This window comes from Balaenoptera physalus (assembly GCF_965194825.1).
Source record: "Balaenoptera physalus genome assembly, chromosome: Y".
NCBI classification, from domain to species: Eukaryota; Metazoa; Chordata; class Mammalia; order Artiodactyla; family Balaenopteridae; genus Balaenoptera; species Balaenoptera physalus.
The window spans coordinates 14,824,102-14,851,285 of record NC_138904.1 but is presented as its reverse complement, the minus strand read 5'-3'; the positions used below and the strand labels follow the sequence as shown (position 1 = coordinate 14,851,285).

General features: G+C 52.5%; 1 protein-coding gene across 2 annotated transcripts; it reads right to left on the bottom strand.

The window, feature by feature from the left end:
• Window positions 1-284: 284 nt before the first annotated feature.
• On the bottom strand, window positions 285-27,184 carry LOC309653324 (F-box-like/WD repeat-containing protein TBL1X). 2 transcript variants are annotated; one of them, XM_082447917.1, is made up of 15 exons: window positions 27,052-27,173; window positions 25,075-25,203; window positions 23,779-24,010; window positions 21,212-21,344; window positions 20,693-20,834; window positions 19,853-19,916; window positions 19,636-19,733; window positions 17,309-17,369; window positions 12,330-12,451; window positions 8,930-9,004; window positions 8,394-8,521; window positions 6,759-6,869; window positions 6,486-6,651; window positions 4,664-4,765; window positions 285-3,710 (listed from the first exon to the last, which is right to left on the bottom strand). In XM_082447917.1, the coding sequence occupies exons 3-15, from the start codon at window positions 23,951-23,953 to the stop codon at window positions 3,684-3,686; spliced, it is 1,404 nt and encodes a 467-aa protein (XP_082304043.1). In that variant the 5' UTR covers window positions 23,954-24,010; window positions 25,075-25,203; window positions 27,052-27,173; the 3' UTR covers window positions 285-3,683. The 2 variants fall into 2 exon arrangements, with proteins under 2 accessions (XP_082304043.1, XP_082304044.1); XM_082447918.1 differs by lacking the exons at window positions 6,759-6,869; window positions 25,075-25,203 and having other exon boundaries at window positions 27,052-27,184.

Here is a 27,184-nt window from a genome sequence, read left to right as displayed (position 1 = left end):
TGAACTCAAACTCCCAGCAAACCAACCCCACTGACAGGAGAAAATCGATCCGCTTTGACTTTCTAAAACAGCCAGCCTGAAGCACAGTAACACAAAGGAAACGTACTAAAAAGCATGCTCCCTTTATATCCTAACGGGGCAGCTGAGCCTCCTGCCATGGCGACCCCGAAAGCGGCCCTCCCGCTGTTTTCTCCTGGAGAGAACACAGAGCTCCGTCTACACTCAGGGGTGTCAGCGTGGGCCCCAGAGGTGCCGACCAAGACGAAGAAAGCACACCCACCAAGTTCTCTATCAAAATAGAGCAATTTATTCAAGACACTGAATATGATCTGTTGATTCTCTCTTGAAACAAATGAGCTACGACGCACAAGGTGATTCTCTTTCTGGGAGCGCGTGAGGGTGAGGGGCGGGGGGAGGACGAAACGGGGACCGTGTGGATGGAACAGAATCTGGAAAACGCGGACAGGAGCACATCTGGCTGCACGTCTGACACAGACAATAAAAACCGCAGAAGCCAGAATTCACAACCTCAGTGAGCGGCGGAAGGAACGATTCTGCACTTGACAAGAAACACGATTAAAAAAAAAAAAAAAAAAGGTGGAACAAAAGGTTAAAAGAGAAAAATAACAAGGAACAAAAGCAGACCCTTATGTTTGACAAAGTGCACTTCACTTGGCTCCAAGATCTATTTTTAGAAAGACAAAACGAACGTCACGTTCTGGGTGTCATGCGGGGTCAGATGTGCCCCGTAGGGCGGCATCCCTTTCCCAGGTGTGCGCAGAATGAGTTCTCAGTCACGCAAACCCAACGGAAAATTCCGGGGAGGACCGTTGTGTTACTCCTGCTTTCAGAATCAGGTCCCATTTGGTCACCGAGACTGAAGCATTTACTTCCAAGTGTTAGACGCTGTCAACGACGTCCAACGGTAACACGAGCCACGGGGCACCGATGACAGGGGTGCGTCCGCTGAGCGCTGGCTGGCAGGGTGCAGCTGGTGGGCAGCGTCCGCGGCTCAGGGACGGCTGCCGTCCTGCTGAGAGCGGGGATGGGTTTCCAGGGTCGCTGGCTGCCTCCTCGTCTTGCCTCCCTGGGGCCCCTGGGAGGCTCCTTCCCAGTGGCCGGCCGAGGACGCCAGGAATGCGGACAGTCTGCCTTCCTCAGCCTCAGGTCACTGCCAGGCCCAGGATCAAGGCCCCGTGTCAGTGGCCTCACAGCCCTTGGCTCCAACCCGGCAACTCCCAACTGGTTCAGATTTACCAAGAGGCTAAAGTCAACACTTGGAGACCTTGGGTATTGACTGTCCGGTGAGGATCGCTGCGTGAACCGACTGTCTTCACCCGTCAGCAGGCTTTGGCTTGTCAAACACAAACTGTGTCCTGACCCTGGACAGCTGATGTCTGTAGACGTAACACATTTTCATTGGGTGAGGGGGTCCAGATGGTGTTCGTCTAGATCCCCCCAAACTGCACCTCAAACCTAGTTAACTTCTTGGTGGCAGGGAATTACCAGTGTACCCGGGGATGTCTGCCATCTTCACAGATGGCAGTGGAGACTCCGGAGAACTCTGATCTTCTTAAAGGCCAAGCGTTTAGGTAACAGATCCCAAATAAAATGCTCCACTCAGACATAAACAGAGCACTTGTTGGTCTTCTACAGACGGGGCTTGAATGACTTGCAGATCCATGGAGACCCATTAATGATCCGAGAAAGATGAATGCACTCTGGCTTTGGGGGCTGGTTCCGGGACAATCCAAGTTTTGCAGGAGGGCCTGGTCTGCTCTGCCCGTTAGCTTCTGGCTCCACGGACAGACACCAGCCTCTAAGTAACATCGGGCCTTGTTGCTGGAACACACACACGGCTGCACCCTGCCTGCCGCCAGCCCCCCAGGGCCCGGCCCCCTGCCCCATCCCGGCCTGTGCCTGCAGGAAGACGGATGAACCCAGAGGCCCTGTCTTCCGCTGCTTCCCCCGCTGCTAATTTAAAAGATGGGTCAGCGTCGGGTTATGACAACAAAAGTACAAAGGTCACCTGATCCAATGAAAGGAAACTCCTCTAGGAACACAAAGCCATGTTTAATTTTTTAAAAACAGTAAAAAGATTCGTTATTACAAAAAGAAAACCTTTCTCCTCCTCCGTTGCAAGAGGAAGAAACTATGAAGAGGACAGAAATTATTAGTGACAGTCTACCTACGTAATTCACCTTCAGGACCGAAAACCTCTCTCCCTGTTCGTTTTTGTCGTTATTAGACCCAGTGAGATCCTGGAGCCTCTCCCGTCAGCTGTGCAAGGACCGGCCGAGGTGCTCTTGGTGGGGGGCCCACAGGTGGCCCCACGGCCTGAATGATGCCAGGCGGCATCCTGCTGAGTGGACGGCTGTGACGGCCCCTTCAACGCCGCTGGTCCTGGGAACGCTTCTTGGGTCCGAAGGCACGCTTCTCCAGGTCTCTCCTGCCGGCTACTATACGGTCAACACACCCTGAAAAATGGCAAGGTCGTCTTCGAGCTGGAAGGGCCCGGATTTTCCTCTCTGGCCGTAGAACAGTCCCAACGCCGACCCCAGGGCTGGCCCCTTCCCACCCAGACTCCTCACTGCCTCTCGTGAAGCTGGAAGAGAAAAAGCTACCTCAGACCCTGTCTGTGTCTTCCTAAACTTTATTTTTTTTAAAATATGAATCACACAAAGCTCTCTATGTCTGATGGCCATTTTAGGATTTTAAAATTGTTTTAACATAAAAATTTTTTTTTTTTCTCCAAAAATACTCTGGGCTCTTTCTAAGTCACTTTTTTTTTTTCCTCCTGTAAAAAGTCCCCCTGCCCTGCCTTCTTACATAAAGCACTTAGTGTGCGCCAAAAGTGCCCTTGAGACCTAAGATGGGAAGCGACTATGAGGAAGGGGCGGAGAGAGTGTGCGGGGGGGAGGGGGGAGGGAGGACGGGAGGGCAGGGCGAGAAAGCCCCGCCTGTCAGAGACTCTGTGAGGGGGTGATGCCAACCAAGACCACGAAGGAAGGAGAGGTGGAGGGGGCAGGCGACACCAGCAAAGAAGCAACACACCCAAAACAATTTCCAACCTCAGACCCGAGGCCCCCAGACGACAGGATTCCAGCCCATAGAAAAACCACGGGACAAAGAGTCTAGAAAATAGAAAGTGTTGGGATTACAAAGTTGCCCATTTCATCCGTACAAACTGGTCTTTGAACATCCTTGTGAGAGTAACTGTAGTGTCCAAATTTTTAGGAAAAAAAAAAAAACCCCACCACGTGAGGAGTTCCCCACCCCCCTTTTGGTTTATCACAGCATTTTTTTTCTTTTTCTTTTTGGCACAGTTTTTTGTTTTTTTTTTTCTTTTCCTCTCAGCCATCAGAGCCTGTTCTGGATGGAAACCAAACTATGCACCATCTAGCTGGTGGCTTCGTGCTTCCCAGGCTGAATGTTCCAGGTGGAAACCATTCTTTCCCCCCTTTGATATGACTGTGTGTATGCTTTTGTTTTAAACTTCCTGATAAAGATTACACAAAAATAGAGACTCCTGTGGCCAGGGATGAGTTGATTTCAAAGTACACTCTAAGGTCAAGTTCGTACAGTTTTGGAGCTGACAGAATTGTGTTTGAATAGTGCTACAACCCCACACATTCACTGCTGGTCCGTTAGAATTCTCTTCTTGTTTCTAAAATATTTCATGTTTACTTTCGCAGATCTAAGACACACACCTGGAAGGAAAGAGAAAGCGCCTGTTATCTTGAGACACGACACAAGATGCCTTTAGAGCAGAGGCTGGCAAACGGCCCATGGACCAAATCCAGCCTGCCACCCACTTTTTACAAAGTTTTATTGGTACACAGTAGAGAGGGTTCAGAGCATCTCTAACGACAGGCTGACGTCTGAGCACCTGACCAACCAACCCCAGGCAAACAGGACAGAGGGCAAGAGCCAGGTCAAGGGCTATGCTAGGAACTAATGGGGTGGCCACAGCCATCGGCGGGCGTCATGGACCAGACACCGACATGGCGGGGCAGAGGGCAAATCACGCCTGAGCACACATTTGGGGGCCGGGCTGACATCCAGCCAGCCAGCCCATTGCCACCTGTCCTACAGCTCATGGCAGTTCCAAGTGCAGGCATGAATCCAAAAGCTAGACATCTTAGGCGATCAACATAGGGCCACTGGGACCCCGGAGACGCGTGGAATGCAAAGTCGGGCCTTTATCACCAGAGGGCCCAGCAGGCTGGGAGCCAAGACAGGACCAAGTTTCTCAGCCTCGGCACCTGCGATACTTGGGGCCGGTCACTTCTCTCCTGTGGGCATCCCGTCCACTGCAGGAGGTTCAGCAGCAGCCCTGGCCTCCACTCACCACATGCCAGTGGCCCCCCGACCAAAGCGGTGGCAACCAAAATGCCTCCAGACATTGCAGATGCCCTCCAGGGGCAGAATCACCCCGGTTGAGGACCACCAATTTCACCGAGAAAACGTCATTCAGGAAGCAAGAGATACAGCTGCTCCCAGAGGCGGTGCCAGCCCAGAAGTTTCCTTCACCCACACACACTGGCTGCGGCCCTCGGAGGCCACCACAGCGCTGGAAGCCCCCGCGGGTATCAGGGGTCTGACTTCTCGTGTCTCCACCGCCGAGCCCTCCGCCCCCCAGGAAACTACGGGTGCTGCTTACGGAGCCGTCCGACGCGCTGGCGCCCACTTTGTCCCCTCGGGCGTTCCAGCACACCTCGAAGATGCCGCCGGTGCCTCGGTAGCTGTGGACGAGACTTCCGCTCTGCAAAGCAAAGCCGCCATCACTCGCAATGCAGAGCGCCGACGTGGACCCCCAGGGTGTCAGCACAGAAACTTTCAAACATAGAAGCTAACGGAATTTTCAGTGGCCGTAACGCGCCTCTCAGACCTGCTGCCACGGGGGGCATAGCTGACCTACGGCAGCCCGCGGAGTCGGCCTAAACATGTTTCAGCCGAGGTCACGCCTCCCAGGGGTCATTCCCGGGGGCCAACGACTGAGGGCGGCAGGGGGACTGAGGCAGCCAGGGAAGGAGCAAGTCAACAAGATCATACGTGGTTTTATATTTAGAGAAGGCGTCCATCTCACTGACGATTAAAGAGACCCTCAACATGTCTCAAAGAGTTCTGTGATTTATAAAAAAAATAAATAAAGGGGTAAAATGATTTGATGACTTGCTGACAGCAGGAGTTATGTAACTGATGATGTCATTTTAGAAATCCATCCATCACTATTTCCCGTGAGAGTTCCATGAATAGACCGCTACACGTTAATGTCTGTTTTCCGGGTGGCCTATCTGCAGCTGTGAGGCTGGGCTCAGCACCAGGCTGGTTTCACGTAAGGGCCACCGTCGCCTCTTGCTTACTGGGAAGACATGACCACACGAGGCGGCTCCTGGGAAGCCTGAGGTCTCAGTGGACCACCCGCGGGCCCACGCCAGTTAACATGGCTCCCGTACCACCTCCCTGCACCAACCACAAGGGGGCGTGCGCTTGAGAAAGTGCATTCATCTGAACGCCACCCAGGCCTAAAGGAATCACGAAGGAGCGTGGGAATCAAGCAGGAGGGGAGGGACTTCCCTGGCGGTCCAGTGGTTAGGACTCTGTGCTTCCACTGCAGGGGGCACGAGTTCAACCCCTGGTCGGGGAACTAAGATCCCGCGTGCTGCACGGGGCGGCCAAAAAATACAAAAACAAAAGACAAAACGAAACAAAAAAACCCCCCAAAAAACCAGGAGAGGAGAGGCCACTTCATCCATCCTGAGGCCACGCAGAATGGATCGCTGGCTGTCTGCAGTGATTCCTCCCATAGCACATTTCTCTCTTCCATTAGCAGGAGACCCAAGAGCCCAGTATACTCAAATACCATCTCCTTTTACTTCTGTGACAGCGTAACCAACAGTGATATTCCCGCTGCTACCCAAACATAAAACACTTCCCTTCAAAAAAATCAAAGTGCCATGACAACAGCCAACGAATAGTCCTCATGGCCCTTGATCTGTTCCCTGAAGAAGCTACAGGAGCTGGTGTGGAGCAGAGGCGGTCGGGGCTGGCCTCACCCCAGACGGCCGTTCCCCCTGGAAAGCTCGGATGGAAGGACACTTCCGACCTAGACCTTAGTACCCCCAGGGCAGCGTCTCAGGTGGGAAGATGACTGGGTTACGAGTTTCCAGGGTGACTCCTCAGGCCCAAGAGAAGGAAGTGGCAGGTGGAAGGCGTACCTGCCAAGGACTCAGAAAGAGTAACGAGTCGATGGGCGTCCCTGGCGGGGAAGACCGCCCGCCCACACGGAGCACAGGGCAGAAGGCACTGGGTCTGGGCTCCACGCGGGGAGCTGGAGTTTGTGTCAAGGCTCCGCGTCCGAGGTCCGGCATTCCTGAGCACGCACCCATTCCCTGATTGCCGTTCCGGGAGTGGGCCACCGAAAACATGACAACGGGGGCGCTCCCTCTGGAGAGGACTGGGCGGTGGGAATCAGGGGTTACCTGCGTGTTCCAGATGTGCACACACTTGTCAAAGGAGCCGCTGGCCAAGTGCTTCCCGTCGGGGCTGAAGGCTACACTGTAGACCGGCTCCTGGTGTTTGGTGAGCGTGTGGATGCAAACGCCCCGCTCCACGTCCCACAGTCGAACTGTAGAATCGAACGAAGCACTGCAGAGACGGGAGAGAAAACGTCACCACAGCACACGCGGCTTCCCGACTGCTTCCCTAAGACGCGGCACGGACAGCGGGCGCTGCTCTCCTTTCCTGGCTCTTACGTTTCGAGAGACAACAAGCGGGTACACTCTTCCTCTTCTAAAACGTGAACCAGATATACTGAAAACAAAGCCACGGTCGTAAAACAGATCTTCTCCTTCTTTTTTTGGGTGCTGTTATGAGGGAAACAAATTGACATCCACACTCATTTGTCTGTGCATTTTTCTAAGATATGAATGATATGTACTTTTGTATTCACTACATTTTCTAAAGTGCTCCCACAACTTACAACACAACATCTATCGTTGCCAACTAAAATAATGCTGAGAGCCGTATTTGGGGAAATAGCAAACTGAGCGAATACAGAATTAAAATATAATCGCATCCAAATACACAATTGCACTCCTGGGAGCTGCAAATTTTAGTAATTTCCAAATTTGAAAGAAGAGTACACAGCACAAAGATGCTTTACCCGGCATTCCTTCTCTCTGCAGGGACTTACAGGCAGCAGCGTGTCCCTGTACGCTTGTTAACTAGAAGGACCGCTTACACTCGTTAATGGGAGCCACGCGATACAAAGCACCTTCCAAGTTATAAAAAAAAAGGAGAAAAGATAGCGTTCTGTATCCTAGACATTTAAGTGGATTTCAGGACAATTACTTGAAATAAGAGAGTAACGGCCTTGGTGTTTTTCTGGATCGGCCTTTTTAGCTGATGTGGGACTTCAGTCCAGTGTTTTCTAAGAGATGGCCTGGGGTCGGTCCTTTAAGTAACAAGAGTCCTTGCTGCCTGGCGAGGCCGCCCGCCCCACGGCTACACAGCAAAGACGGAGGGCTCTCCCTCATTCATAGGAGGGCCGTGCCACCTGCCACTTCCCCCCACAACCCTGCTCTCTGCAGCTATACAGAACAAACCCACTGCTGCTTCCTGGCAGGGAAACATTCCTTCCAAGCCTGGTCTTTCCCAGGCTAAACAAACACCCACGCTTTGTTGGCTCATGGTCTCCGGACCCCTAAGTAATCCGAAAATTCAGCCTCAGGATTTCTTTAGTTCGTTCTTCTAAAGGCTCGCGTTAAAATATCATACTGGGATTGGAACATTATATCCTGCATGGGGTCCGATGACAAGTCTGCTGACCGCAGCCTAGGTGATGTAGTTCTGCGGAGGCCACTGTGGTGACGTATAACCACTCTTCTCAATTCTGGCATCTGACTGACTAGCCACTCCTCTGCCTCCAATGCTGGTGTCTTAGGGGGTTCACTCTATAAACAGTTAGGTCAGATCTGGCTGCGGCTGGGGACACGTTATCACCATTCAGCATTCTCACCACCTGCAGCTCCAAGTTGAACCAAGCACACCAAGCCCAAGGTCCAAGCTGAATTGTTTCCTTTCTCCATCAGGAAAGCAAAGTGCCGGGAGCCTGGACATATACTGATTCCTCCCACCAGCTCATGGTTAAGACCGTCCTTACCTCAAGTTAGCCGTCATGTGATAATTTGTATCTTGGGGCCCTTTCAAAATCAGCCGCTTCTCCATTTACTTTGGAAGGGCGTAAACACATTTGGAAGACAACTTGGCAATACTTTCTGGGCTCCCTGGATATGAATAACTTTTACCGGCCATGTTGCTGGCTCAGCCGCAGTGAGCAAGGTTGCTTTCAGGAACCGAGACCGGGCTGAGGGCTGTCTTCCCTTTACCTTGCTAGCATGATGCTGGAGTTTGGGTTGCTGGTGGCTGGCCCGGTGGGACTCCACTTTATGGTATATATCTCTTTGCTGTGAGCTTGAAGGTCATGGACACACGTATCCTGCTTCATACTCCAGATCTAGAGAACACGTCGGGAACAAGGTGAGCAACGGCTGCTTCTCCCACTGGGGGAGCTTCACCACCATCCATCCCTGCTGGGAGCGTTCCTTAGGTTCCTGCCTTTGGGAAGCTCACGCCCAGTGCGGTGGGCAGCCGGCAAACTGGCCAGCAGAGGGGCCGGCCGAACACCAGGGGGCGCCCATGAGAAAGGCCGCGGGAAGGGAAGGCTGCTCGGCAGGACCCTTGACTGATAAGCAGTAGGTCACTGCAGGACAATGACCTGTCATTTGCAAAGAGGGAAGGTGACAGAGGTGGGAACAGTGCTCGGAACAGAACATCCAGCTGGAGGAGCAGTGAATGCTAAGACCAGCATTGAGTACAGGGGGTCGTCTGGGGTCAAACGGCCCAGCCTTTTAGAATGCTTTACCTTTAACGTCATGTCATCAGAGCAGGATGCTAGCAACATCCCAGAAGGATCCCATTTGATGGCATTGACCTCATTCTGAAAGAGAGCAAAGGGTTTCAAAAAGAAAGGCAGGCCTGGGAGTAGTAACATAGCCTTCCAGCAGGGGGAAGGAGCGCGCTGTCCTCTGCAGAAAGCCTACCTGCATCCCCCCTGGATAGAAAAGAACACACCCCAGAGCGCGTGCATATTCCCCTTTGCCTCACCCCGCCTGCCTTGCTCATTTATACAAAACGCACGGGCCGTATGCCACACATAACCAGCCACCCTCATCTTATTTCTCTAAGGAAAAAAAAAAAAAAAATCACAAGTAGGAAGGAAGCCAAATGAATTTACACAGAGTAAGGGCAGCACATAAAACCAGGAAGACCAGTGAGTTATTTTAAAGCTGATTGGAAAGTCATTTTCCTGCTCACTCTTAATACAGCAGCTACCCGCTCTGTCTAAATCTGTCAGGACATCTCTCTTTTGGTGCTGAGTGGAGGGGGAGGAAACGTAAAGAAGCAAGGTTACCAGAGGGGTAACCCAGGCCCAAGACGATGTGACCTGAACACACACACGCAGACGAGCACAGCTTACTTGGCTATTTCCAGAGCAAACAGCCAAGTAAACAGAATGCTGTAACTTGGCACATATGGAAAGCTCTGGCAGGCAGGCCAGTGTGCAATGTGGACCGGGGGCAGGCGCAGAAAGGAACAAGGCTGCAGGCAGCCTTCCGGTTCTGGGGGCCAGGGGACCTCGAGCCTAAATCCTGGAGGACGAAGGCAAATGCTCCCGTGGGCAAGGGAGCCGCCTGCAGCTGAGTGGAGGCGGGGAATGATGTGCCCAGCGGGGTGGGACTGGGAGAGATGGCGGGAGCCAGCCGCGGGTCTCGGGCCTCCCGTTTCTAGTAGGGGGACCGTGGCGCCCTGTCCCGTTCTCTCGTGCCTGTTGCTCCAGCCTAACAATTAACTCATTTCACACTCATAATTAACTTCCCAATTAATCCCACGCTGCTAAGTGCTCTGGTTTGGATGATAAATTGTACTGGTCACGCTACTTGCTAAGGGCACTGAGTGTTGAACGGTGCGAGACAGGGAGGGATAAGTGCGTCTGTGCTCCATGTGGTACCCGTGGTGGAAGGCCCAGAAAAAAGGGAGGCATTGGAGCCTGCAGTACAAGGAGCAGGCCTGTGGGTGAGCCAGGGAGGTCGAGGAGGTCGGACTGAGTGTGTGTGCACAGGCAAGCGGACCCAGGAGGACACCAAGAGAAGCGGTGCCTGGTGAGAGGTGCAGACCAGGGACAAGGGCAGCGTGGGTGGCTCTGAGTGTAACTGCTGAGAATAGAACCCGAGGGTACATCTCCAAGGGCCTGCCTGCAAGAGGGAGCTGGTGCCCACTGACTGTCCCCAGTCAAACCCCCTCCCACCTTCCAGGGTGAAAGTGGACTTTCCTCTCCCTCCCTCTGCAGTCCAAGTCACAATTCCCAGAAAGCATCCAGGAACGGCTCACAGGGTCTCGGGAAGAAATCAGCTCGACTACATTTAGCTCATAGCTTGTGTGCAATGATGGGTTGCAATGAGACCCGTTTAAAGAGCCAGGTGGTGCGATGGCATGCAAGTCCCAAACGGGTCAGCTGGAAAGTCACAAAGATTTCCTAGTAAGAGCTCGGGGACAGTCTAGGAGTAGAGGAGAAATAAGTTTAGGTCAGAAAAAAAAGAAGGGTCTGTTTATAGCCACGACAAGATGTTAACAGGACAATTGTTTCCTGGGCTCTGAAAGAACCTTCTTTTGGAAGCAGGGACCTGTAGGGACAGAAGCTGGAAAAAGTGGGTACTAAGGAAACGGGCAAGTGCCAAGGACAATGCAGTTTATGTCAGGTTAAGTTAGTGGCAAGGGATGCTGTGAGTCAAAGGTGGGGAGCAGTGCAGGTGTGAGGTGCTCAAAGCCAACAGGTCCTCCAGGAGGACCAGGGTAGAGGCAGGGGCATTGCACACAAGAGGGACCTGCCAGGGGAAGGCTGTGAAGAGCTTCATGGGCTATGCTGGGGAATCTGATGATACATCCAAAGAGGACAAAAATGCTAATTTGAAAAGACACACGCACCCCAATGTTCACAGCAGCGTTACTCACAATAGCCAAGACGTGGAAGCAACCTAAGTGTCCATCAATAGATGAATGGATAAAGAAGATGTGGCGCACACACACACACACACACACACACACACACACACACACACACGGAATACTACTCGGACAAGAAAAGAATGAAATTCTGCCACTGGCAACAACATGAACTTGGAGGGTATTATGCTTAGTGAGCTAAGTCAGACAAGTATCGTATGCTATCACTTACATGTGGAATCTAAAAAAATACAACAAACTAGTGAATATAAGAAAAAAGAAGCAGACTCACAGATACAGAGAACAAGATAACGGTTATTGCTGGGGAGAGGGAAGGGGGAGGGGGGCAAGACAGGGGTAGGGGATTAAGAGGTACAGACTATTATGTATAAAATAAATAAACTACAAGGATATATTGTACAGCACAGGGAATATACCCAATATTTTATAATAACTATAAATAGATTATAATCTTTAAAAATGTGAATCGCTATGTTGTACACCTGAAACTTACATAATATCGTAAATCAACGATACCTCGATAAAAAAATTAATTAATTAAAAAAAGGAATTCAGTGAGAAGTCAGGTGGTGTCTCAGTTTCTTGGATTGAATGTTGATGTTTTCCACCAAATTTAGGAAAATTTGGCAAAATCATTGTTTCAAATAATTTTTCTGTTCCATTCTCTTTTCTTCTCTCTCCATTACACATATATGCTAGAGTGCTTCATACTGTCTCATAGGTCACTAAGCCTCTATTCATTTGTTCAACTGTTTACCAATTCTTCAAATTGGCTAGTTTCTATGATCTCTCTTCAGGTTTACTAACCTTATTTCTGCAATCTCTCCACCATCCATTAAGATTTTCACTTCAGACACTCTACCTCTCAATTCTGAGATTTCCACTTGACTGTTTTAAGAACAGTTTTCCTTCCTCTGCTGCCCTTCCCCATCTGTTCACTCATTACAAACAGCCTTTCCTTTATGTCCTCATATAGTCTAATAATAGCTACTTTAAAGTCTTTCCTGCAAAATCGAACATCTGGCTCATCTCAGGCCACTTTTTTTTTTTTACACTGCCTGCCCAGATGGGATAAATGGGTTAGCCGATCACCTGAGATGGCTACAACAGCCCCAGGAGCAATGGGCTGCAGAGAACTGGTCTGCAGTCACGGTGTCCTTTAACCCCCGGCACAGAGCAGCCGCTCCCGCCTCCCGGCGCCTGCGCGTGAACCTCAGCCTGCAGTCAGAAGTCGCACTCACCGTGTGCCCCTGGAACGTCTTGACCGGGCGGTCAGAGCCGAGTCTGCAGACGTGGATGCACATGTCTGTGCTACAGGAGGCGAAGGCAGTGTTGTTCTGCCAATCCACGTCGAGGGCAGGGGCTGTGGAGCAGCACATGGTCAGGGGGGACACGCGCAGTCAGCAGCTGTGCACACAGTTCAGGAGGCTTGGCAGAAGTAACAGCACAGCCAAGAGGCCTAAAGACAAGGTAAAGCCGCACCCCCAGTGTGAACTCAGCCTCCGTCCCTCGCAGACCGTGAAGTCTGTCCTTCACATCTGCACGGATGACCAGAGGCCTGCAGAGAGAGACCCCGTGACGCCGCAGGTGCCAGAAGCACACAGCCGCTCGCTCCCCCGGCACAGGTGAGACAGGGCCGGCGAGAAGCACGCCGCCTGCTCCGGCACCTTGCCGCTCCCAGGAATATCACTGTGCTGGGCTGACTGGATACAGAGGAGAGGAAAAAGATTTCACACCCTCTGTTCAAGGTATCCGCACTGAGAAAATCTCCCACAGGGACTTCCCTGGTGGTCCAGTGGTTAGGACTCTGTGCTCTCACTGCCGAGGGCCCAGGTTCGATCCCTGGCCGGGGAACTGAAATCCCACAGGCCACGTGCTGCGGCCCAAAAGAGTCCCCCACCACACAATTAATGCATTCCACCAACTGGAGGATGCTTACCATTGACAAGAACCCCTGAGGGGACACAAGTGACCTTATGATGAACACTGCCTCTGGCTCCTGGGCCTTTCTCAGGGGCAAGCGGCTCCAAGACCTCTGTGAGGTTGCGGGGATGGTGACGCCCTCTTCCCTTCTCCCAACCTCCCTGGGAGACTACTCAGCATCTTTGTTCTCTCCACACACTTCCTTGCTTCTGGGCAAACAGAGGGTTAAGTCCTGCAAGCCCCTGGTGAGATCTTCATCGACAGATCAGTCCCTAACCGTGTCCCACGTGTGTTTCTTACAGGCAGGTCAGCACTGAATTGGGAGAAGAATCCAGCTTCCTCAGGATACGCTAACTCGGACTGTCCCCTCCCGTGCTCAGCCTTCAGGTAAGAGGTGCGCCCGTGCACAAGCGCCAGCCTTCCACAGCTGCAGGGCTGGATCCCCTTAGCTCCCCTGTCCAGCTCTGTCCCCACACAGAGGCTACGGGTGGGAGGATCTGGCCGGGACGCAGCACTGGCTTTTTCAACAACCCAGGGCGCGCATCTCTGTGCGTCACACCCCCTGCGGAGCGGTTCAGAACGGGCCCCCGGTTTCTGCTGCATTTCCCACGCGTGCCCAGTGGAACAAAGGAACCGGATCCACTTGGTCAGAAGCATGCTCCTGGGAGCCAGAGAGCAAAGAGCAAAGCCGCAGCTGCTCCTGTTTACGACACTACACAAGCCAAATCACGAACTCCCGGGCCAGCCTCTGCAGTAGGGTGTGCAATTAAGACGCCTGGAAGAGCGACAATCTGGCGGGCGTTTCAGGGGATGGTGACCAGCACTTGGCCGTAAGAATTAACGTGCGCTGAACCCCTGCCATCTCAACAGAGAATGCTGTGTACTCAGGTTCTGGCCCCATTCTGCATTGATGGTGCTGCCAGGACCCTGCCCTCCCCCCAGGAGCTCACCATCCAGTGTGGGCGGGGACAGGTAACAGGGCTAAGCTATTCTGGGGGTCTGCGTGGCCTCCCTGCCCACACTTGGCCAATGATGTTTGACCGTCAGCAGCACTCTAGGTGCAGCCAAGCATTACTTTGCTTTTTTAAAAAAAAAACTTTTAATTTTGAAATGCTCACAGAATCGCAGGACGCTGCGAAGATGTAACAGAGAGGCCCCACGTTGTACCCTTCCCCCACTGGTGGCACTTTATGCCCCTACAGTACAACGCCCAGACCCAGAAGCTGAATGGGCGCCATGTGTGCAGTGCTGCACTGCTTGATCACATGCGCAGGCCTGTGTAACGACCACCGCAGTCGAGATCCAGAACCCTGTTCCATCACCACGAGGACCTCCCTGTGCCACGTCATCAGCACACCACGCCCTCCCTGGACCACCCCTGAACTCTGGCTCCACATCTAAAATTTCATCGTTTCGAGAATGTTATGTAAATGGCATCATCCAGCAGGTGACCCTTGGAGACTGGCTTTTTCCACGCAGCAGAACCCCCTTGAGAACCTATCCAAGCCGTTGTGTGTTATTGATAGTCTATTGGTAACCTGTTCCTTGTCACTGCTGAGCGGTGGAACACCGTTAGGCTCTGAGCTAACACTTCCTGCTGATGGTGAACAGCTGACGCCCCCCACCAGGCCTTCATGATGAACACCTACGGGGCAAGGCAGTTTCACAGATCTACCCACCAAATGCTAAGGAAAGGTGCCCCTACCGCTCTCCCTGCCTGTGCTTCATCCTGTAAAACAGCACCCTTTCTTTTCTTCCATCTTGGACAGTCTCTACCACATCACTTGACACTACAAAGAAAGAGCAAATAACACACGGAGCTTCCTGACCCAGCAATGGGATATGGGTCGACCTCATGGGCAGCAGAACTGCAGGTGAGAAGCTCTCTCAGGACACAAGAGACATGTGGTCTGTGGGATGGAAAGCCATTCCGTGGACCTTGGGAATGCTCTGGGAATATTATATTCCGCTGGAAGACCTGGTACACGAACTCTTAAGATAAAACTGTTAGATGAACCTTACTGATGGCTATTTTGGGCAAATCATTCTCTGAAAAACAGAAGCCAGAGCTCTCTTCATTACAGATATTCTCCCATCACATGAGCACAGAAGTCAGCACACCTGGTGTTCTACGACTCTGCCCTGTCACTGCATCCCTCCTGACAACAAAGGTAGGGACGGTCTCGGGATTTATGCCAAGCACGATGGAAACCCACCAGACTCACTTGCTTTGGTCTGCAGAGTCTACAGCATAGGTGTCTGACATGGAGATGACACACACAGATCAAAACCTGGAGACCGGGTTGCCAGGGACCGGGGAAAGCGGGAATGGAGAGTGAGTTCTTCATGGGTAAGGGGTCTCCTTATGGGATGACAGAAATACGGTGGAGCTAGACAGTGGTGAATGCTTTGTATATACTGCCCGCTCCAAACACACACACACACACACACACACACACACATACAGGCACAGACACACACAGGCACATACACACACACACACATACACATACAGGCACAGACACAGACACAGAGACATACACACACAGGCACAGACACACACACAGGCACACACACAGGCACAGACACACAGGCACACACACACATACACACACACATACACACAAAGACACATACACACACATACACACACAGATACACACACACACAGACACAGACACAGACACACACAGACACAGGCTGGGATGCCAAGCTGCCTGCTCTTGGAGCCCTGTCCGTTTCCTGGTGGGGAAATACATTCTATTAAATGTTCACCAACGTCATCAACGGTGTCAGACTAAAGCAATAAGAAAGTTCACCGGCAGCCCCAGCAGGTGTCCCCGGTGTGGTCCCAAGGACAGCCGTGGAAGAGACGGCTGCCTCTGCAGGGTGGCGGGTGCACCCCGGCGCCTCCCGGGTCTGCCTCCGTCAGGAGGGAACGGCGTGCCGCGTGGAGTGACGGACGCTGGCGTCCACGCATTCGTCTCAGTCGTGTCAAGGCCTTGTCGGGACCTTTCCTCATAGTCTGCTCCCTGCAGGACCGCGTCCCCCGCGTGGAGCCCTCCCTGGGCACGGAGGAGATGCACCGCCTGGGGGAGGCCTCGGGGCCAGTCCTCTGGTCCAGACCATCACCAGGCACCCAGAAATACCCAGCAGGAAAGGCCCTCTGATCCCCTCCTAAACACTGTCTCGGGGCCACCTGACACAGTAAACGTTCACCCTGTACACTCAGCGATTCCCTCTCAATGGAGGTGACGCCTCCGCGAAGGGAAGCGGCATCTACTCCCTGCTGTCAACTTCAAGCCAGCTTCTCCTAACAGTTCATTAGTTTCCATCTCTGTCCTAAGGTGAGAGACCACATCTCACAACAGGACTGGGTCACACGGAACACAAAGCATCAGGTGGGAATCTGGGAACCTGGACCCCCTAGACCCCTGGCTGCCCCACGTGGCCTGGTGAGGACCCCACACGCACAGACACGTGCGTGGTCGAGAGCAGCAGCTACACGTCCGTGCGGGCAAGACCACTGCAGGCCCGACACTGCTCCCTGTAGGAAGGCTTGGCGGCAAGGATGGCGTTGGCCCGCGTCCGGGAATTCGGACTTCCCACCGTGCCCTAACTGGTAAGAACAGCTTCTGTGCTTCCACCGTCTGTGCAAACAACGTGGTTTATACTGAATCCCACGCTCCTCCTGGGAGTGAAGAATTCGGGTGCAGGCGGGCATAGGGTGCCTGCTAACCAGAAATGCTAGGCACCGGGCTCTGCTGACTTTACACGACCTTTCACACGCATGATCACCGCTTGCTTCTGGGGGAACCCAGCATGTCCTACGCGACTCCGTCGGGAGACAACCTTTGGAAGGTCTGGATCTCGCCCCATGTGCCTCTGCCCTCTGCTGACATTGCTTTGTATCCTTTTACTGTAATACATCTGAGCTATGAATTCAACTGCACGCCCTGAGAGTCCTCCCGGGTGAACTGCCGATGCTGGGCGAGGTCTTGGGGACGCCCCTGACACAGCGCCCTTGGGGCAGCAGCAGAAAGGAGCCCGCACCAGGTCTGGGGCTGGTTCGCCGCTTTGTCTTTAAACTTTTGAGCAAACGAGCGCTGAGGGTATCTGTATGTTGGAGACCTCAAGAGCAGTGCTTCCTGTGAGAAGGGTTTCCTCCCTACCAGCTGTATTCCGTGCACGCCATCCTCTAAGCATTCACCATTACTTTAAGGGACACTTCCTAGGACTCTGAATTATTATTTTTGAATGACAAAGAATAAAAAGGGAAATTTTAAAAAATACTCACCGGAATGAAACGGAAACTGCTGTTTGGCCTCTCCTGTGTGGGCATCCCAAATTATTGTTGTCTGTGCTCCGCAAAAAAAAAAAAAAAAAAAAAAGTTAGTTACTATTCTTCTTGCAAAGTTTTCTCTAGAGAAATTTATGATACAAGAAAATGCAGTGAGCCCCTCTTTTTTCTAAAGCAGCACTGTCCAATAAACGGTATATAAATAGCATGCAAGTCACACAGAAAGTTTAAAATTTTCAGTCACCACACTAAAAAATTAAAAAAGAAACCAGTAAAACTAATTTTAACAATAAAGTTTATTTCACTCCAGCATGGCGAAAATATTTTCATTTCAACATAAGATCAATATACTCGTATCAACAAGATATTTGGCATTCTCCTTTTCACCCGTGTCTTTGGAATCCAGGGTGTGTCTTACACTTAACGACCTAGATGGTCACACTCATGAAGTTGGCCACACGCGCTGGTTACTCCACCAGACACAGCAGCTGTAACTGATACTCGCAAAACTACCAGTTTTGGTGGGAAATCCCCCGTCTCCCCAAACATGAAAAACTACTGAAAAAACTGTAACGATAAACACCTTTTTGGCACTTTTCCCAATGAAAAGCTGCAGAAAGGGGTATTTCTGAAAATTCCCCTGACCGTCACTCCATGAATTGGGATCACTAGACAGAGTAGAGAGTTGGGTTACACTGGAGTCTGGCACTGATTTATTGGTCTATATATAAGGAGAAAAAAAAAAAATGATCTCCTCTCCGGAAAACAAAGTAAATCACAAATGCTTATGAACGTACTAATGTTGGGAGACACTTAGGCAAGAAGCCATCTGGTAGCTCGATGAAGACCACTGGAATTAGTTCTTAATCAACTGGAATTTTCTATTGAATTGGAACCTTTACACCTCCCTATCAATGACGTTTAATAAAGATTTTACATTAAGAAGAACTAGTTCTATTTTGTATCAACAGCAGTAATTTTCAGAGGAAATACTCAGAGCAATGAGTATCTTTGAAACTTTTGGCCAGCTCTAGACCAATTAACAATTTTTTTTTTTTGGGGTTGTGCCGCAGAGCTTATATAGGATCTTAGTTCCCCGACCAGGAACTGAACCCGGGCCCTTGGCAGTGAAAGTGTGGAGTCCTAACCACTGGACTGCCAGGGAATTCCCAACAATTTTTTGTTTGATGGAGTATAACTTTTTTCTTAATTGAGCCACTCACAAATCTGGCAAGGCAGAGAACATATAAACCCGTTCACAATTCTGATACAGTTTCACATACTACGTCAATAACTGTAACAACCTGTTGATGTTTTAACCTTAACTATACACTGGGCAAAAGAAAGTATTCCTTACACAAAAGCTTTCAAGAAACTGAAATACATTTTAGCCACTTTGGGTTAAGCACGGCACTGAAGGTCAAAGCCAACATCCCTAAATTACATTTCCTCCCTGAGAATATATCACTTTACAGAACATGACTATTATTCCTGCCATGGTTGACTAATCACGGCAGATAGTGTCTGACTCAGAGGCTACTAGAATTCCAAATGTGCATTTCCACTAACCATCCAGCTCATCGCCCGGTAGAAACAGACGATAATCAGGCAGAAAATCCAAAATGATTGTAAAAACCGGCCTCAGGGGCAGGGAGGAGATGAAGATGGAAAGAACTCTCTGGAGGAGTGTGAAAGTTAGAGGGCAGCTGTTATTGGCGTCCAGGGCCTGAGTTCCAGTCCGACTTTATACCAATGTGTCCCGAGGCAAAGTAGTGAAGTTCCCTGGGGCTCCATTTCCCCCTGTGTGAAAAGGGCCGCATCATCCCAGTGAGCCCAGCCCCTCGCGTGGGTGTCTACTTTACTCCTGCTCTCAGGGAAGCCTGCGGTCTACAGCGCGAAGCAACAAGTCGTCAGATTAGGAAAACAGAAGCCTGGGGAGAGAAAACCGTTTGTGTTCCTAAAATCACTCTGGGGGGTGTCAGTTTATGCAGAGGACACCCCACACCAGTGAGCTTCTTCAAGCAGCGGACACACGCAATTTGGGGATTTTCTTCTTTCGTCAGTGAACTATGAACCTCAAAGTGAAAGGTGTGACGGGCGGGGGGAGAGCTTTGATAAAGGTCTGTAGAGCAGTCTACAGTACATTAAGACACGATGTGCTATAAATGAACACTAAGATCAAAACCACAGAAACAAAACAGATCCTTCCGATTTCTTAACGGGAGGCAGATTTCTCAGAATTCATAGAAAGCATGATGTTATCTGAGATTAAACACAAATAAGCATCTACAGATCACAGCAACGTATCTTAAGCAAACACTCACTTTGTCTACTCCAGCACTCAAAATGTAATTCCCCTTCTTGTTCCATTTCAAGGCAAAGATGGGGCCTTTATGTTGGCCCAAGGTGCTGGCCAGGTTACCTGGTAGGTAAAACACAAACACAGCAAGCAGGGTGACTTCCGAGCCTCGGCCTGTTCACCAGATGATGACCAACCAAGCGCCTCCTCTCCGACCCCAACGCAAGGGAGTCAGGACTTACCGTCTTCCGTCCATATTCTCGCAAAACCATCATAGGAACCTGTAGCCAACAGTGTGCCGTCACTCTGCAGGCCAGGGAGAAACACAGACCAACAGAAACAGCTTAGTAGAGGCAGCACTGAAGAAGAGCCCCTCACGTTATCCCCGGGCTGGAGCACCCGATGTCAACATCAGGCTCCCAGTCACGACTCGCCAGTCACGCTGGCCTACTTTAGCTCGCACCGCCCTTCAAGTAAAATGTGAGACAAAACGGCCTCCCTGCATACAACGATCGCGGAGGCGAGGGGGAAGGGAAACACACTGCAACCCCTCACCACTGAGGACGTCCATAAAAACACTGTGCGAAAAGCTATCGTGAGACTCCTGGAGACTTAGGTGAGCTCTTAGCAATATATGCAAATAGAGAAGAGTGGCGAAATGACAGAATATGCATAAACATGATAAAGGGCAAGAAAATCAAAAGATGTTCCAATCAACAACAAAAAAAAATACAGTGAGTTCTGTGTCTCTCACGTATTAAATGCACGTAACACAGGTGCTCAAGCGTCAGGGTGGAAAGCCATCTTTCCTTCGTGACAACTCACAGAGCGCCAGCAGAACGGGTTCCCCGATAAAACCACCAGACTCCATCCTGCCAACGTGTGGCTACTGAACACCCGGCTAGAGGCCCGCCAACACGGAGGGCCTCGGGAGGCGCGCTCAGAAACGGGGGCCAGCCCCCCAGGGTGGGCTGACCAACAACACTGCCCCCTTCCTGCGTCTGCCCGGCTCCATCACCATCACGGCGGCCCTCGCTGTGGTTTACAGATGTTCAAGGGTCTGGGCGGTGGCGGAGGCTTACGTTCCAGTCCAGCGAGGTCACGTCTTTGTTACTGGGGACGTCATGCCCCCCCTCCCGTATACAGTGCCTCAGCACGAGCTGCGTGGAGCCCCCGTTGCTGTTTTCATTGAGGTTCCATATCCTCGCGGTCGAATCTCCAGATCTGCGCAAGGAACACACACAGCCTTCAGCTTCCGGTCCCAGGGCCAGCAATGCTCATCACTACTTGCTGTCTGGCTAGGTCGGGCATCCTCGGCACGGGGTCCGCCGTCTTTTTCATATCGCTGACTCACAGTGGTTTTCTCTTCCCGACCTTTTTTGCACTTCGTAATTTAGAAGTGTCTGTGCACTGCTCCCCACCCTGCTGAGAAAACGGCTGGACCGGGCACTTCTGCACAGCCTGAGGTACTCAGGGCGCCCCAAGCCCTGGTCTGCACTCACTGGGAAGATGCCACTGACAAGGTACAGAGGGAGCACATGTCCTGGGAGGGAGAACTCGGGACACCCAGACCCTGGGCACCCCCAGCCGGACACCCTTACCCGGAAGCCAGGAGATCACTGATAGGGTTCCAGGCACAGATGAACACCTCAGACTCATGGCCCCGAAGGACTGTGGCTTTGTTGGGTGGAATCTCCACGTCTCCGTCTATTTCCATTGGTTTCGAATGATTATCTGTCACAGGAAACAGGAAAAGACACAGGTCTGACGGATACCAAGGAAACTCATCCTCAGGGCGTGTGGGTTTTACAAACAACCTCCTGTGCTGTCACCCATGATGATTACAACCAAATCATTTTGTGTAATTTAGTAGCTATGTTACATCTCTTTACAGTCTCCAAACTTGATAGAGGAATAAAAACTGGTATTTATTCTTTATAACTAGGGCGAGGCTAATTTCTAACCACAGCTGGAACAAGACTGGACAGAAAAGATAACAGCCAGCTGGCTCCTGAGCAGAGCCGGAAGGTTCCTTCTCTTGACGGGACAGCAGATCTTACCTGGAAGCACCCCTGTGAGGTGCTTATCTGTGACGCTCCTTACCTGTGACGCTACCACAGGGGCATGCCATCCTTCTGCCAGAAGGCTTGCCACCCTCAACCCTGCTGCCTTCAAACACCCTCAGAGTCTTGGGACTCAAATGCTATTTTCCGACTGGAGTCATCTGCGTACCATGCTTTTCAAGCCAAGCAGAACCACCAGGCTTCCGAACCCAAGCAATCCTCCCTCCAGATGACCCACAGGGTCCAGGCTCTGGAAGGGTGACAAGGCATGCTAAGTGCCACCCAGAAGAGACTCACCCTGGATAGTGGCCGTTTTCCCCCTATGTGGCACAAGAAACAAGATTCTTGAAGATCAGAACGAAGGATCACTTCAGAGACATTCAGGCCACAGCCTGCCTTGTAGCAAGATGGGAGCAAAAAGCAGGTGGGACTAGAGTTCGTGGGAAAAAAGTGAGAGTGGGTGCACGTGGGATGGGCTGCCGGTCAGCCCTCAGGTGGAAAGCAACGCCCAGGGAGGGACTCCTGAAGCAAAGGCTACCTGCCTGCCAGCCGCCAGCGTTCCTGAAGGCATGCACCGGTCTCCACGTGGCCACACTCCCATAGAGGGTAAAATTTAAAATACACGGTGCAATTTATAACTGCGCAAAATTTCTGTCTCGGCAGATATATACATTTCTCAGAGCTCACCAATTACGATCACTGCCTGGGGCGGAAGACTAAGACGACAATGACACGTACCTCCTTCCTGTTTTCTTTATTTTTGGCGCCTTGAGGGATGTATCCCATGGGAGTGGGCAGCCCATAAATGATCTGTGGGTACAAGCCACCTATTTTTTCTTCTTCTTTCCCTGTCCCGTCATTTTGGACCTCGTTAATAGTGATCACGGGGCCTGCCGGCGGGAGGTCTTTTCATCTGACGCTAGATAGATGGGCTTTAAGCCATTCCGCTGTAACATACCCCACCCTGCAGCCTGCCCCGGCTTCCCACGCAGCGCTGGAGCTGCATCTCGACTCTAGCGGGAGAGGGCTTGTGCTGGGGCGGGGTGGGGGGTGGGGTGGGAATGACCTGCCCCCGTGGGGGCGGCACGGCCGCTCGGAGGAAAATGAGTTTCAAAGGAGGAGGAACACACACGCGTGCACACACGCACACGCACGTGCGCAACGCGCACACACGCTCTGAGCTTAGACCTTGAAGCCGTCTCCAAGTTGATAAGCCTAACGTCAAAGTGCCGGCAGGTTCCCTGGGCAAAGATTCACGCTCTCCGACTTGTCTGCCACACACTTTTGGGCCATTACCTAACGGGGACCCTGCTGCAACCACCAAGTAAGACGGCACTTGCTGTGTGGGCCGGGTGCCCTGTCAGTGACCGGGAGCTCCGAGCGTTAGGTCAGAGTCTGTCCGCGAGGCCGGAGGACGGTGCGCGGGCCTCCGATCTGTGCCGGACAGCAATCACAAGGGGCAACAAATGAGTCCTCAGAGCAGCACGATCTCCCGAAGCTGAGAACGTGTAAGTGAAGAACGTCGTGTCCAAGGATCTCAGTGACAAACCAGAGCACGAAGCCCTCCCGGCCACGGAGGAAGCAAACCCCGGACGTCGACTCACACGCACCGCGCAGCAGGCAGGAAAGCCAGGACGTCGCCGCATACGCACCGCGCAGCGGGCAGGAAAGCCCGGACGTCGCCGCATACGCACCGCGCAGCGGGCAGGAAACCCCGGACGTCGCGCATACGCACCGCCCAGCGGGCAGGCAGGCCCGGACGTCGCCGCATACGCACCGCCCAGCGGGCAGGAAAGCCAGGACGTCACTGCATACGCACAGCCCAGCAGGCAGGAAACCCAGACGTCGCGCATACAGGAAAGCCCGGACATCGCGCATACGCACCGCCCAGCAGGCAGGCAGGCCCGGACGTCGCCGCATACGCACCGCCCAGCAGGCAGGCCCGGACGTCGCCGCATACGCACCGCCCAGCGGGCAGGAAACCCAGACGTCGCGCATACGCACCGCCCAGCGGGCAGGCCCGGAAGGAGGCTGCGGGACTTGCCCAGGCTCGGAGGAGAGAGAGAAGCTGCCGGGAGCGCGAAGCTCTGCAGCCCCGCACTCACTTATTGCGTGTGCTCCGTTCTCCTCCCCGTTCACCGTGGCCTCGCCGTTCTTTGGTGGATTCTGCTGGGAAACGGCCGCCGGGGCCGCCGCCGCCGCCGTGGCCGCCACGCTGGCCTGCTGCTGCGCCAGCTTCTCTCGGAAGGCCTGCTGCCGCGTCTGCACCACGTCGGGCATCACCGCGTCGATCAGGGACAGCGACTCTATGGGGCGGCCGTCAAACACCGTGCCGTCCTGCGGACAGAGCCCAGGCACAGACATCAGCTCCCAGCGAGACGGGCGCGCGGCGGGGACGGACACGAGGCTCCCGGGAGCCGCGGGCCGCCGAGGAGGCCGCGCCGGACCGGGCGTCCCGAGCCAGGGGAGGGGATCACGGAGTGGGCAGGCGGGCAGGGGCCGGCAAGAGTGAGCGTCGTGGCGGGCCCGGTGTGCCTGCTGCTGCCACAGGGCACCCGACACTCGGCAAATACCCACCTGAATCCGGATACTTCCTGTCACGACAAGAGAGCTACCCCTGACGCACTGGTCCTCGACAGGGGGGTGATTTTACCCCCTCGGGGGACACTTGGTCAAGTCTGGAGGCATTTCTGGCTGTCACGACTGTGGAGGTGCTCCTGGCACCTGGTGGGTGGAGACCAGGGATACTGCGCCACACCCCACAGGGCCCAGGACGGCCCCGTAGCAAGCAGTGATCTGACCCCCAAGTGTCAAGACTGCGGAGGGGGGGAAACCCCGCCCAGGCGCTCTGACAAGTGTGCAACCACTCCCCTTTGATGTCACAGACGTATCTTCGGACACCGCGGGCCCAAATCAGACATTCCTGCACCACTCACGATCTGATTCCTAATGCGTCTGTCCGTCTGATGTAATAAAACCCACACATCTGCTACCACATGAAATGACTTCCTGGGAGCAGGGCACAGACTAACACAGCCATGACAGTCTAACAACAGCATTGTTTAGTTACCATTCCTATTTTCCGAACTTCCTTTGAGTCTCTGGCTTCCATCGATAATGAAAACATTTCCATACACACTTAGCAACACATGAGAGAGTTCTCTCCTTAGAAAGCGCTCCAAACATTAGTCACATGAAACTCAGGGCCTCTCAGTGTGTCTACTGGATGTGCAAACATGTTTTAGCCTGTTGTCTCATAAATTAGAAAGAACCGAAGGACCTAAGTTTCAGCAACACAGTGTGTGAATGAAATATCACCCCAGCTGACTACAGGTTACTACACAATATTTGAAAATAAGGGAACAATATAATACAGAACATGGGAAAAAGTAGCCAGTCACCTCATCAGCTGCCCAGGTTCCAGCCACGGAGGGGCCAGTGCTGACCAACTGGTCAGCCGGCTTCTACGTCACCTTCTTTCTTCGTATATTCAAGCCCCAAATGGATGATGATTTTGCAAAAGGCTGTAACTGCCCAGGGTGACAAAAATCCTTCTAGTTTAAGCTCTAAAAGCACACTGTCTCACTTTTAACTACCCAAAACCTAAGTGACAAATGAGACGACCTTTCGTTCTCCTCTGGACACACTGGACTTTGAATTGCCAAGGGAGAGAAGGTACGGGGGCTTCTCCGCAGATGAAAGACGTGGAAACTGGGGCAGGGGGGCGCAGGGGCAGGGGGAAGGGAAATCCAGTCTCACTCAGCATCACACAGTCTGAGAGCTGGTGGGGTCCTGTAACCCTATCCCCACACGTGTTCGTTCTGTGGAAAGAGAGACGCGACGGGGCTTCAAGTTGCTGGTGGAAGATCCCAGGCACCCAATGTAAGACAAGGAAAGAGGAGACTGCCCGTTGCTAGGCAAGAAAGAGCACAGGGTAGGCAGACACTCCGGTGTTTTCAAAGACGTGGGGTTTTGGAAAACAGCAGAGGGATACACGTGACAGAACACAAGCTACATTCCTTCTGTAGTTTTAAAAGCTGAAGAGAAAGTGGAGTTCAATGCTATGCATAAGACAGGCTTGTAAGGGTGAGAGCAGTTCAGAGGGAGAGGGGATGGAGGAAACTGGAAAGGTTCGGGAAGATGGGCCCGAGGGTGCTGTGACCTGGGAAGGGGACACTTGGTGGTACAGAGGGGCATGTGGGCAGTGGACGGCGTCAGCTGTGCAGGATGGACCGTGGCAGAAGGCGGGAAGTTGGGGCAGAGCGGCGTGCCAGACTGAGGTGGGAGAAACGAGGGCAGAAAGAAGGAGAAAGGGCGGGAAGTGTGGTGAAAATAAGAGGGGCTCAGACCCAGATGCAAGGGAGGCCTCGGATATCACAGGAGGCCCTGGGCATCTTCACAGCACGATCCCAAGAGCAAAAGAGAACAGGGGAGAGGGGCACTGTTTTCAACCAAAAGAGCCCATTTAAAAATTGGTATGAAGTTGGCCCAAGTACTCATTGTGCCCCAATCTATAAAGAGGGAGGGGACACTGTGCCCCAATCTATAAAGAGGGAGGGGACACAAACAAATTGGAGTGACTTAAATTTATAATTATGTATACAAGTGCCCCCTTCCCCTGCTGCTCTTCAATGAGTAACAAAACCATCCCTTGGAATCCTCTCGAACACAACAGTCCTCATCTATCCTCCGTGGTCTCGGGCTGTGCCCTCTGTCGGGTTCACACGAAACACAGATTCTAGGCAAATGTTTCCTAGGATCCCTCTTCAACTGCATTGCTCAAAATATTCCAGGGGGTAGGGCGTTTTCTGTGCACGTGCAAGGCCCACACCTGTCCTGCAGTACCCCTGACCCTTGAACAACACAGGTCTGAACTGGGAAGGTCCACTATACGCAGATTTTTTTTTTCAACACATTTACTACTATGTTAACCATCCGCGGTTGGTAGAATCCACGGATGTGGAATCTGCGGATACAGGAGGGCTAACAGTGGGACCTGAGCGCTACAGATATTGGTACCTGGGTCAGGTCGTGGAACCAATCCCCGGTGCATACCCAGGGATGACCATATAAACCAGCTGCAGATCTGCTGCGTGTTTTTCCCGTTTGGCAACGTAGTGTGACATCAGTCAACAGCTGGCGATCTGCGCATGGATATGGAAAACACAACCACCTAAAGGGCCTCGGAAGATTGCTCCTTGGGTACAACAGAAGCGCCATCCCTCACTGGAGAAAGTATTTACCGCAAGGAGAGAAGGAACCCTATCTGACTGTGAGAGATGGTGGGGAACTGCGTGCTAAGGTGACGCGTCTTCCCAGCGCGCGCACGCACGCTCCAGGGTCTGCGCGGCTTGGGCCCGCCCCCGGGGTGCACGTACCTCGTTGATGCTGATCTCGGCCTCCACATACTGCAGGCCCTTCTGCAGGATGGAGATGAGGGCAGCCGGCGGCACTAGAGTCCCATTGATGTTGGACTGGCTTATGTGGCTCTCGATACCGAATGTGAACGCC

Bases quoted from the DNA above. Each gene is read 5' to 3' on its own strand.
- LOC309653324 (XM_082447917.1), bottom strand. From the start codon at position 23,953: ATGCCCGACGTGGTGCAGACGCGGCAGCAGGCCTTCCGAGAGAAGCTG. The intron at 21,345-23,778 runs GTGAGTGCGGGG...TTCCTGTGACAG, and splicing joins GAACGGAGCACACGCAATAA to ATAATCATTCGAAACCAATG. The intron at 19,734-19,852 runs GTAAGTCCTGAC...TTTACCTACCAG, and splicing joins GAGAATATGGACGGAAGACG to GTAACCTGGCCAGCACCTTG.